At 37.7% G+C, this 12881-nt stretch overlaps 2 protein-coding genes across 4 annotated transcripts in view; one reads left to right on the top strand and one right to left on the bottom strand.

The window, feature by feature from the left end:
• Window positions 1-2657: 2657 nt before the first annotated feature.
• dexi (Dexi homolog (mouse)) lies at window positions 2658-5171 on the bottom strand. The gene is made up of 2 exons (XM_088354711.1): window positions 4318-5171; window positions 2658-4114 (listed from the first exon to the last, which is right to left on the bottom strand). Exon 1 carries the CDS (start codon window positions 4674-4676, stop codon window positions 4407-4409), a length of 270 nt encoding a protein of 89 aa, XP_088210837.1. The 5' UTR covers window positions 4677-5171; the 3' UTR covers window positions 2658-4114; window positions 4318-4406.
• A 1122-nt stretch (window positions 5172-6293) lies between these two features.
• Window positions 6294-12881, top strand: part of clec16a (C-type lectin domain containing 16A) — a 31049-nt gene continuing 24461 nt past the window's right edge. For all 3 annotated transcript variants that reach the window (XM_088333993.1, XM_088334001.1, XM_088333984.1), the window contains exons 1-6: window positions 6294-6509; window positions 6839-6967; window positions 8316-8449; window positions 8793-8941; window positions 9960-10065; window positions 12580-12703. In XM_088333993.1, the coding sequence (XP_088190119.1) occupies window positions 6436-6509; window positions 6839-6967; window positions 8316-8449; window positions 8793-8941; window positions 9960-10065; window positions 12580-12703 (716 nt within the window). In that variant the 5' untranslated portion in view covers window positions 6294-6435. The remainder of the gene's footprint in view (window positions 6510-6838; window positions 6968-8315; window positions 8450-8792; window positions 8942-9959; window positions 10066-12579; window positions 12704-12881) is intronic.

Here is a 12881-nt window from a genome sequence, read left to right as displayed (position 1 = left end):
GAAGTTTAGGGCCAAGAAGGCAAGCTGCATCTTTGAGAACGTTCTCCATTCAGGCCCTAGTGCTGTGAAACAATTTGCCCTCTAAGATTCAAACTGCAACCTCAGTGGAAGTTTTATAATCTAGGATTAAAACACAGCTGAGTTATGAGTGATGTTGACCTCACACTATTGTCATCTTTTCCTTGTGGGAGAATGATGAGTCTAGTTGTATGGTGCATGCATTTCAAGCCATCATACTTGGACCTGATGTACGGCATCATCTAGGTTTTAGAACCTGCTGCATCCGTCAAGATTTTGTCACTGGAAGCTGTCAATTGGACCTTCTATTAATACCATAAGTAATGTTGATGATGTATTGTCCGTTGATGCCCTCGCTACATCCGATGCAGCCTGGTCATCCAGGAAGGGTGATAATCTCATGTGCGGCCTCTTCTCAAGGTTTCTACAATTTCTTCATGCTGAGGTGTTTTGAGTGTTTACTTCCCCTCTTGTAGGTTTCAGATCTGGGGCTGGTGTAATGGTAGTCTGTGCAGCCTTTTGATACTTTTTGTGATTAAGTGCTACACAAATAAACATTCATTATCAATGTCCTACAGTGGTGGGCGGTAAGTTCCTGCAAGGCATTCTCTTCTGGCCTAAAAATATCTGAAACATATAAAATTATATTTGGTCGAATAATACTTAAATAATTCAAAATTGTATGCCATCTTCCTTTCATTACCTTTCCCCCGGTTGCACTGTTTCCAGATGTGTCCTTTTAAAGTCAAGCATGTAACCAAATTTAATCACATTTTAGCCATTAATTGTTGCCGGGGTCAGAAATCTGTCCATTAGTTCTGCAGGCCCTGAGGCATGACATCAGCGTCGATAAAGCTGTTGGTTTTAGCCAATCAGATTTCAAGTTAGTGGAGCAGGGCCTTTAAGAAGGCATATGGAAATATAAGCAGTTCCACAAACTATATTGACCAGGGTGTTGTAATTGAAGGATCAAAATTAAAAGGTGAAGAAAAAAAATCCCCGTGTCCATTCCTTCTGTCGAACAGAGTTTTTCAGCCTTAAATCGAATAAAATCTATGCCAGATATACACACAGGCTTGACTTTCAGGATTAACTTCTACGGCAAAAGAAAAGAACTGAAACATATGGATAATTTGTCTAAAAGAGTAATTAAATCCTTTTTGAGAAAAAAAGGATGCATTTTCTGCAAATAAAAACGAATTTTGGTGAGTAAAATGTGATTCTATTCCTAAATAAAAGCAATTTTATGAGGTTATTATCTATGTTTCTTTATACAGCATGTGTCGCAGCTATAGCTGAAGTATTTTTTATAGCCATAAAATAGTTATATGAGAGTTGGATTGATTCAAAAGTGGAATTACTGAAGGCCTAGATATGAAATGAACGGCCCGCCACTGATGTCTTAAAACCCCAAAAGTCTGACCAAAATGGCTAAATTCAACCTGTCATATGACATATTCATCTTAAAACTTGAATCGTAGAGAGTACAGTAAGACCTCGGTTATCGCGGTCAATGGTGACCAAAACCACCTGCAAAAACTGAAAATCTGAGAAGTAGCAACGCCCCTTCAAAAAGAAAAATTGTTTTTTTTTTCAGATCCGTTTAATGGGGAGCAAAGCCACCCGCAAAAAGTGAAAATCTGCGAAGTAGCGACGCCCCTTCAATAAAAAAATAAATAAATCTCATCTCATTATCTGCACCGCTTATCCTTATTATTCGTGAGCGAGCCCCTAACCCGCGGCGCGGGCACTTTCGGGCGCGATACGCACGACACCGCGACGGCCTGTCGGAAGTGCAGCAGAATGCGCGATCACGCAAGGGGGGGAGGATTTTGTACGGGAGTCGGGTTTGGGCACAACACCGGCGCGCGGTTTTGGTGCGGCTTCCGCTTCACCGCCGTAATGCATAATAGTCTTTGAGATCCCATCAGCGAACACGAGCTTTAACGTGCGCCACGAGCACCATGCTAAGCCGGGAAGGCTCTCGACTTACTCTGGCCGTACTGATGTACTGGTAGCCCACGGCTGCCACTGCTGGGTCCACGCGGCTTTTGCTTCACCACCCCCTAACCCCCACAGGTCCCCCCTACCCCTTTCCCCCCCATCGAGGGCCGTGTAGAGCCATCGCGGCCCGAGCGGGAGACGTGACGTTGGTGACTTTTTCATCCGCGTTAACAAACGCATTTTGTAGAATACGATTGCGCTTTATTGTTTAAAAAAACGCATTATATAGACCACGATCGCCCAATTATTTTAATTAGCTCGCTTTATGGTTTCGATAAGCGTATTGTATAGAATACGATTGCTTTTGTCGGAAGCGCAGCAGAATGCGCGTTCACGCAAGGGGGAGGATTCTGTACTGCAAAAAAGTAGCGACACCCCTTCAAAAAAAAAAAAAAAATTTTTTTTTTTTACCATTACAGACCGCGAAGCTCTGAATCCGCGAACGTCGAACCGCGAAGTCCCACTGTATTTGTTTGATTTCTGGTGCAACACTGAGCTGTGAACCTAATGACAAGCTTGTTTCACACAGTACATCAAGTGATTGTATGAATGAAATGCTTTAAGAACATAACATAACATCAAAATATGAACAATGAAAAAAATGTAAGCATTTAAACAACTTTTTGAATTCACTATTCATGGAGGTGGTTTTATTCCATTCGCACACAAACACAATCTTGAAACCACTCATTATGCTGTCGCCATATCATTGATTTAAAGTCTGACTGGTTTCGTCACCAATCTATTTAAGGGGATACAAAGGGACCATGATAAAGTCAACTGTTTTCACTCAAACCTCATTTAATATGCTTCGTTTCATGATTGATTCATAATAGACCTTTCCTAAAGTAACATTTTCAATGGAACAAAACAACTAAGTTCTGCCATGATCCAGGACAGTGATAAAACCAATCAGTCAACGAGCACTGCTCACATTTCAAGTAGCTTGCATTTAAAAATGAAGCGTGTATAAACATGATACAGTTGTGAGTTTAAGATAAAGTAGCTGCTTCACTTTAAACGGGAAATATTCAGAAAAATGTTCTTAAAACAGGTGACATGTCAGCTGAGCGGTTAGCGCGCCGCAACACAGTTCTGAGGTCATGGGTTGAAATCCAGCTAACGGGCTTCCTACACGGAGTTTCCTTCCACATTCCGAAAACATGCAGTTCAGGGTGTCCCCTGCCCACTGTCCGATGACGGTTGGGATGGGCTGCAGCACCCCTGTGAACCTACTAGGGATAAATGATGCAGATCATGGATGGATGTTCTTTATACTTCTTATAAAAAAACATGTTCTTCTCCGAGGAACGCCAAACAAACAAAAAAAAACAACTAAAATCCAGCTCAAGAGCCAGCTATTTTTCCTTATGATACTATCTAAAAATAACATCACAATTGCTGAGGGTTATCTGAAGTTTAACTCTGAGTAATTATCATGCCTTGGATAAAAATGCGGGGTTTTTTGCCTCTTATAGGCATGCCACATTTAGACTAGTGGAGGTGCATACAAGATGAGAGTTTAAAGAAAAAATCCTTCTTAACAGTTTCACCACTTCATTATTGTTATTGTATTTTACTTTGACCATCATCCTGCCTAAACTGAAATACTATTATTTACACCAAAGTGATAGTTGAAGTTGTCAGGACATCCTTCTCAAATTCTTTGAGAAGTGCACCTACAAGGCACCAATAGGGAGGCAAACATGAGTACACGCCTCAAATTAAGGATGCATGCAAAGCAAATATACATTCCCCTTAAATCCATTTCTGTTAATAGCAAATGAAAATATTTTTAAAAAACAAATACTCCAATAGTTGGATCACTTAAACTTTCAGTGAAACAGGCCCATCTGACAGTATGAACCAAACTCCTTATGGTTCAATACTGTACGTTCAATCCACCGTTGATAATCTCACTTGTCCTTTTTTGCAGTCATGATGTCCCACTTATTGAAAGCGACAAATGATCTTGTGGGCGTCCATGTAGGGTTGCAGTAAGATAATTGAGTCTTATGTGGAATAACGGCAAACAAAAAGTTGGCCTTTGATGATGGTGGTCAACATCACGCTGAGAGAACCTGTAACATATCTAAAATAGAAACAAGACAACACTTTTAGATTACAGTTTGGTTTTACCATTTTTCATTTTAAAAGATGTACTCCTTTACAAAATGCTGTTATCCTAATGTACATAACAAAAGACAGAAACACACCAGCCATATGCATTTGAAACAACTGAAGTCCAATAAAATCTGTATAATTACAAAATAGTAATAATTGAAAACTGCTTACCTTGCTTCTCTTTGTCACACATGAGTTGAAGACAGGCCTCGTTGTCTCCAACCTCTCCATTGCAACCGATTGAATCCACCACCGCCTTGTTATTCCAGGTACCCGTGAAATACATCCAAGTCCATGTCCACGTCATAGTGAAGGGATGCTGGGTCAGAGAGCACCCCGAGGTCCACCAGAGCCCGGTCCATATCCTCAGGCATAAATACTATACCCACATTCAGTACAATGTACTCCATCAGAAAGGCATAGTAAAGGATGAGGACGTTTACAAAGAATAGGCCCAGAAAATACATATAGTGGTGCTCGTCCAAAAATGATTCAACTGAATCTAACTGGGCATAAACTGTGTGGATCATAGAGAAATAAGGCAGGGTTGCGAACCCTCGGTGTTAGAGTGTCATCAAAATAAAAGGAGAGAAATTGATACAACTCGAAGTCTGCATAACCTGCGAGATTTGGACGCAAGTTCCGACTGTACCGACGCAAACAAAAAGTATGTGCATTCAAGCTATACATTGACGAGAGATAAATATATCAAATCGTTCATAGCTCAGATACGCACTCTTGATCAACATATAACAGTAGATCAGGGATGGCATTGAATGTCCGGCTGTGCGGAATTCGAGTCATCAAGTCAAGTGGTAGAGGCTAAAACATGGCATGACGTGAGCAAAAAAATAAAGAGCGTGACAGTATAAATATCTCTCTAAGCACATTTGACAGTAAGAAACAAACACGATCAATAATCACGTCCCCCTTTTTCTTTTAACTCCCACACACGCGCCTTTAAGCTAGTTACCAACTGGATCAAAACATTACTGCGGTTTGCATAGTGACTACGTCATTGTTGGGCGTCATCTTCAATTGATGTCTCAGTGAAATGACGTCACTTAAAGAGGGACCGTTGCAATCGAACCGAATTACGACGTGATTTAATCCACAATAACATTAACTCAAATGTAGCCATTGCTTTGAATGATATCAGGAAAATAAATAAAAAATCAGCTTTTCAAAGAAATTATTAATTTTGGTGTCACATTTCCATGAAAAAGCATGCTTTTCTTTCTGCATTTACAAGAATTTCAGTTAAATAAATAGACAGAAGGAAACTGAGGGCATTGAAAATAATTGATTGTGTTTTGTAATTTGAATACGTTTATTTACATTCCCAAACCCCTAACATTTTGCAGCAAAAGTCCGTCGTTTTTATCTGTTTTTATTTTTTTAACTCTTCCCCACGGTTAATATTTGAATGTTTTTATTGTTGTTTGCCGTTACAAAGGCTTGAGTTAAGTACATTTTTTTTACAAGATTTCAACTGGAGAGCGAGGATCAAGGCAAAAGGTTATTCTCAATTTATGTTTTGAGTTGTATCGAAACCGCATATACAGTAGACTTTAATATAACATTCCCACAGTAATGTTGCGTTAACATTAAAATCAAACTGTTCATACAAACCAAATTACAAGAAAAAAAAACCACACACGTAAGGATTCCATTTTTTACCCAGAAAAATATTAATTTTCATGCCTTTCTGGTTGTGGGAATGCTTGATGGACAAAACATTTTGTTTTACTTCACATTTAAAGGCAATTAAAGGTTTTTTTTTACCCGTAAGTTCGCACTTGTGAGTGTAGAGTTTATCCATTTTAATGATAAAATTGACATAAAAAGGTTATTTTTTGAGTAAATGTATTTGTCTTGGGGTACTATATTTTAAGCACATTGTCCTTCCAAAATATTTCAAAACCATAGTCAATCTTATCAACAATAAGACGACAGATTTCAGACCAGAAATCTTTAACCAAGGGACAGTGGTAAAATATATATGTTACAGTTTCAGAGTCAGCAAAACAAAATGTACATTTCACGTTTTGAGTTTAGTTGTTTCGCGTCTTCGTCGTGCGTCGGGGCCAGTTAATAAAACTACAATTCCCAAGCATAGAGAAGTTGACCAAGGTTACGTAAATTTTTGTGGCTCCTCCCGTCTCATCCTGTCACGGATTGTTTGCTAACTGGCTAGCGCCATCAAAATGTGTGCACTGGACAGATGCAGCCGGTAACTTCAGTGAAATAACCTGCTTGTAAATCCCCAAGACGCTTACAACCACAGCCATGTTTGGCAGATCACGGAGCTGGGTTGGAGGCCAGGGGAAATCTAAAAACATCCATTCGCTGGATCATTTGAAGTGAGTAGCTAGCATAAAGGTACAATGCAAACCTAATGCTCACATAATTCGTATTTTAGTATTATGGTACGATTTTGCTCCAAGACAACACACTTCAGCTGTTTATTTTTAGGCTTTTAGTTTGCGATTTCAACTAAATTTAATAGCCATTCAATCAGTAAACACTCGACGTGTGTTGGAAATGAACCTTGACACTGTCACCGAGCCTACGAATGCAAATTAAAAAGTAAAATTGTTGCACTGTGTTTTGGATGAGACTCACCCTCATTCTACCCACCTAGTCTAGTATGCATTTTGTTCATGCTTGTATACGCTTCTGATACCTGCAGGTACATGTACCACGTCTTGACCAAAAATACTACAGTCACAGACAACAACCGCAATCTTTTGGTGGAGACTATTCGTTCCATTACAGAGATACTCATTTGGGGGGACCAGAATGACAGCTCCGTATTTGAGTAAGTCACATTTAACAACCCAACATAGATGGTTTACAATCCCGTGCGACATTTGTATGTGTATGGACTGTGGTCTGACAGAAAATATTGGGCATGGAAATTTCTCACCTTCAGGAGAAGTTCAACCGTTTTGAAGTAAAGAAGGGTTACCTACGTGAATAGTATAGAGCAGAGGAGAAAATGTTTCATGATAGGGAACGGGGTATTGTAATATTTTCCAGACCGAAACATGTGTTTGAGGTGATGCGTTTAAACTAAAATCAGTGCGGTTTGCGCGGGCAGGAGTACTGTATTTATTTGTGTGTGACGCTTTAGATTGCATCTCAATGTGAGACTATTTTTATTCACAGAACCAGAGACGAATTCTAGGGAATGGAGAAAACAAAGTCGTCCTGAAAGATATAGTAAATAAACAGAAAAAAACACGTCGAGGGAAACAACTCTTTAGTGAGTCTAGTTATGAATTGGACTTTGAACGACATGAAATAAATACATTCAAATAGAATTGATTTTTAAAGCACTTTTCTGACAATAAATTGCCACGCAGTCCTGTATAAACACATTCAGTGTACAATCGGACAATAACATTCCTTTGAAATGAAATGATATGCATTTATATAGTGCTTTTCAAGTCAATTAAGACTTCCCAAAGCGCTTTACAATGTGCTTCACATTTACCCATTCACTCACACTCACACACTAATAGCGGCTGTGCAGCCATGCAAGGCGCCAACCTGCTTATTGGGGGCACTCATTAGGGGTTCAGTGTCTTACCCAAGGACACTTCGACATATTACACGGAGGAGCCGGGATTCGAACCTGCGATCTCTTGATCCCACGATGAGCGCTCTACCTCCTGAGCTAATGCCTCCAACAACTCAAAACACGTAATACACAGGCAATGTAAATTTAATGTTGGTATTGTGTCCATAGTTGTCAATAAATCATTTGAATTATGGCCACATATATTCAACAACGTTTGCCCCTTTCAATGCCCATAGTTGAGAAAGTGTCAGACAAAATTTTATACAGATTTTTAAAAAAAATGCGTGTCATACAAAAATAAATATGGTATTTTCCCCACACTCTTCTCACCTTTTTAAGCTCTGACCCATTTTTATGGATGAGATATGTTACCAAGCATCAATTTAATTTTAATGTACTTGGATTTTTTCTGAGAATGGGAAAATATTAACACAAAATGTTTACACCAGAGAAAATAAATCAATTTGCTTATCTACATAGAACATTTTGAAGAAAACAAAAATTTGTTTTTGTGTACTCTTGAATTCATAAATTTCAACGATTAGATATTGTGATAAATACATAATGTACTGTCTGTGGTTAGCTTTTTCCTAGAGAAGAACATGTTTGCCTTCTTCCTGAACATCCTACGACAGAAATCAGGGCGCTACGTATGCGTTCAGCTTCTGCAGACCTTAAATATACTCTTTGAGAACATCAGACACGAAACATCTCTGTGTAAGTAGTTGTCTTTCTGACCTGCATCCTCACAGTGTCCTCAATTAATGAGGGAGTTGCTTTCTTTCTATTCAACACCGACATTCAAATCTCGGAAACAAAAGTCTTGACATAAAATATTTGAATACTTGTGTGATTGTTACTCTAGAGGCGTGTTATTTTAGTTATTATGCACGATTCATAATCATAAAAAGGTCATCCCGCCCTCTGTGTTTGTTTGTTTGTCGGATTTTGAGGTGTTATACTAAGAGAGTTTACTTTATTTAGGTACTCTATCTACCTTATAATGGCACTGAAATCCAAATAACCAATTTAAAGATTATATTCCCTCTTTTTTGTGCAGATTACTTGTTATCGAACAACCATGTGAATTCTATCATCGTGCACAAGTTTGACTTTTCAGATGAGGAGATCATGGCCTACTATATCTCCTTTCTCAAAACTCTATCACTCAAACTCAACAATCACACGGTGCATTTCTTCTACAATGAGGTGAGGGACAAACTTTACTAATCACTAAGTGAGATAAAACTGTTTGATCTGTTCTGTATAAAAGGTCATCAGGCTTTAGACAGTTGGATGCATTTGTTTTGTTTGTGTGAATGCAGTGGTGGCGTTTTGCTGACCTCTGAAAATAAATACAAGTGCTGACCTAATCATCCCTATTGTGTCAAAGTCAGAGTTGCTTAAACAAATTCCTGTATGATAATCTTGTCAAATAAATTATAGGTAAGTCTAACATGTTTTATTTTGATACTCAACAATATCTTACTCTGTATTTTTATGAGTGCTTTCTATTTATTTTGTATGCTAATATTTCGTTTTAAGGCTGGTTTTATTTATCCTTGCGATCTTCTAGCACCATTTTGACATTAACAAACTGAGTGATGTTATGTCTGAGGGAGGATTTAGTCCTTGCTTAGTGTATTTGAAATTGTGACATAGTGAATTGGTTATATTGTCTTAGGCTTTGAGTTAGTTATGTACGCTTGGATCTTTGTCAAATCGAACTCTTTTCTACACATTATTCAGAATCACCTTTATTATTGTGTTGCTACAAAGAAAATACGGTTGCACGCCATTTTTGGCAAAATAAAAGATATATAAGTAATAAATAGAAAAATATAAAGTATTCATCTCCAATATAAAGTATTTACCACTAAAATAAAAAATAAAAAAATATATAAAAAAGAACGATTACAACACCTTTTTTTTTTTTTTAGTTTTTCCCTGCTCGTACATCGGTTTGAAATCAGTGGATGGTGTAAATCTAACTTGTGCAGTCCTTTTGAGACATTTTGTGATTAGCGGTTTACAAATAAATGTTACTTGACTTGACTTTACTTCTAAAACTGTGGTTTAGATTGTTTAAAATTTATTTGTGAAAATAACCAGTGGCAAATGATCTTGTTTGCAAATCAAGTCCGCTTGATTTAACAGTTGTCTCCAATCCTTCTGTTTTACTTCTATGAAATTTATTTTAAACATTTTTATGTGCTTTAACACGCAGCACACCAACGACTTTGCGCTGTACACCGAGGCCATAAAGTTCTTCAACCACCCTGAAAGCATGGTCCGCATCGCAGTCCGCACTATCACCCTCAATGTATACAAAGGTGAATTGAAACAACCCGCATCATCAAAATCGTCTTACTGCATACAATGTGGACTGAAAATCACAATTAGATGGCAGGAGTGGCTTTGTCACAAAATACCCTACTTTATAGTCTTTCTTCCTGTATCCGGCAATTGAAGTGTGTAGGTGAGAAGGCATAGAGAAGCAGTGTGGTGGGATTAGCGAAGGACCCTTTTGATAAGGACAGACAGTTTAATGCCTCAACACAGCTTTTTTTCTTTCCCAAAAAGATGACAAAGGGACTTCATCATCATTTGGGCAGAGAGGGACGTGTGCTCGTCCGCAGGAATGCGATTGCCATGGTGACCAAAACCTTGTGATCACGTCCAGGAAACATTGCGCGCAAAGTTCATACATTGTTCAATAACAAGCAAAGTGCCCTTGTGTTTATGGAATGCTTTGTTTAGACATTGGAGGTATCACCAATAACAAAAGAGGGAACCAAAGTAAAACTTCAGCTTGAAATACATCCTTTCACAAAAAGCTGTTCTTCTCAAAAGTATTCTTTGAAACGAGTATTTTCAAGAAACTTAGCAATGTTTAACTCTCGTTTACTAAACAATGGTAAAAGCAAAAGAAACATACTTTTACAACGAAAGCTGACATTCAAGACTTCTTTTGATAGGTCCAATGCAGAACGACATTTTCTGTATGACTTTTAAGATGAGTCAAAATGGCAAAAATTGAATCGGACAATCTCTTCCCATTTGAGAGAAATGTCTGGCATTGAATGAGTAAAGTGTCTGCAGATACCAAAAATAGGACCGCAAAGTGGCAAGCAAACACTGTATAGTTTTGTGCTTCTTAAACAGGTTTTAGTCCAATCGTATTCATCCAATACCGATCAGCTGAAAGTCACGTGATCGGGCCCGATTTACAACCACATGGTTGATACTGGTATATCCCTATTTCTGGATGATTCATTTAGATAAACACTGAAACAACACATCCTGGGGAAGGATTTTGTCCTCTATTTTATTCCCCCACAATATTTTTAGTACAGTCTTTCAAATTATGTATGCAATATGAAAAAAGGTTATTGTTGAGTATAACATTGAAAATATTTTTTTCATTCGCAGTATTGCTTGTATTTGTCATGTTTTAAAAATGTGTAGTTCTTTTCATTCGCAATCCATTCACAGCAAACCCAGTTTTCATATTAATACTGAGTTTGTTTGTCCCTTCTACTCCTTCCCCTCTTCAACAACCCTTCTTCCTCCTCCAACTCGTTGTCCCATTTCCTCTCCCTTCCACTCTGCGTGCCCCATGTGCCTTAACTCCAGTCTCATGTAAGTTGGTTCCATTCATTCACTCTTATTCTTGGGCTGGGTATTACCGAATCTTTCTTTTGTCGACGTGTACAGGTACAGACAAACATGGCAGTATTTAACATACCTCCTACCAATTTACAATGAGACTCATTCAGGAGCACATTATTTGTAAAAAATATATATTTGGAAATAATGTGATCAGTCTTTACTAGTCAGTTTTGTTGATACCCAGCCCAGTCTTATCAATTTGAGTGTAACTGTATTGGACTGCTTTTACAATCCCTGCTTTGTTTGATTCCTTTTGACCCACTTACACAACTATGTGCATGCATTTTTTTGTGGGAATAACAACTGACAGAATTTCTGCCCTTATTTTCAGAGGTGAATTTATACTTGTGATTTTAATTGCTATTGTTTTCTGGGACAACAAATTGTTCAAATTTCTAACTATGGATGATTTCTCTTTTTAAACATTTTTCTATTTTTTGGGTTTTAATTTTCCAACATTATAAATAGGTTGAGACTGTGACTATGGAAACACAAAATTTTTATGAAGCATCTATTCACAATCTTTATTTATTAACTTTAATTTATTAAGAATTGTATTTGGTTGCCAGGCAATTTGATCCTTCAGTATATCGAATCGGTCTTATTTTGCAGCTAAAATCACATCATGAACTATCTTGCAATGTGCCTTTTGTATTATTACTGTTATTATTGAATATTGTGATCTTAAGAACATTTGACATAATTAAGTTCATGCTCTCAAGTTTCACCAAAAACAAATTCTGTTTACCTGGCTAACAAAGATGTTGGAACAGTTGTCTTTTATACTTAAGTCTTGGAATATTGGAATATTTGGAAGTATGCTACTTTAACAAGTTGAACATCTCTTTTTATTTTCAATTCTTGCCTTTAACTCTTTTATTTTTAATTATGCTAGTATACGCATTACAGTGGCTCGCTTGGAGTGCAAAGTCTTATATACTCTGATTCATTTAATACATGGATGGTTTATACAGTATGTTTAAGATATAAATAAATAAAAAGTGTACATAATCTAATATTTTTGTTGGACTGTAGGTTTTTATTATTATTTTTGAACTCCACTGTAAGACCTCTTTCTTTCTTATGGAATATACACTTCGGTTTTCGTAAATGCATGTTTGTGCATGCTTTAAATGCTTGTAATAAATGGTCTCTAACCCTCCTACTCTCTTTAGTGGACAACCAACATATGCTGCACTACATACGAGATAAGACAGCTGTGCCATATTTCAGCAACTTGGTCTGGTTTATTGGCAGCCACGTCATTGAATTGGACAAATGTGTGCAGACAGATGAAGAGTAAGTGCCTGTAGCTTTTTCTGTTTGAAAATCACAGTCTTCTTAATGTGAATGGGCAGTAGGGGTCAAAAGAACTTCCCTCCTAGGTACAGTACAATGCATTTAACTGGCTTAGGTGTTTTCTTTTGCATCGCACATTGAAAATAATGGCAATCATGTGGAAAGTTTTTCTTAACAT

This window comes from Urocampus carinirostris, chromosome 1 (genome assembly GCF_059441175.1).
Source record: "Urocampus carinirostris isolate Australia breed hairy pipefish chromosome 1, RoL_Ucar_1.0, whole genome shotgun sequence".
Lineage (NCBI taxonomy): Eukaryota > Metazoa > Chordata > Actinopteri > Syngnathiformes > Syngnathidae > Urocampus > Urocampus carinirostris.
This window is presented reverse-complemented; position numbering and strand designations above follow the sequence as displayed.

Bases quoted from the DNA above. Each gene is read 5' to 3' on its own strand.
- dexi (XM_088354711.1), bottom strand. From the start codon at position 4,676: ATGATCCACACAGTTTATGCCCAGTTAGATTCAGTTGAATCATTTTTG.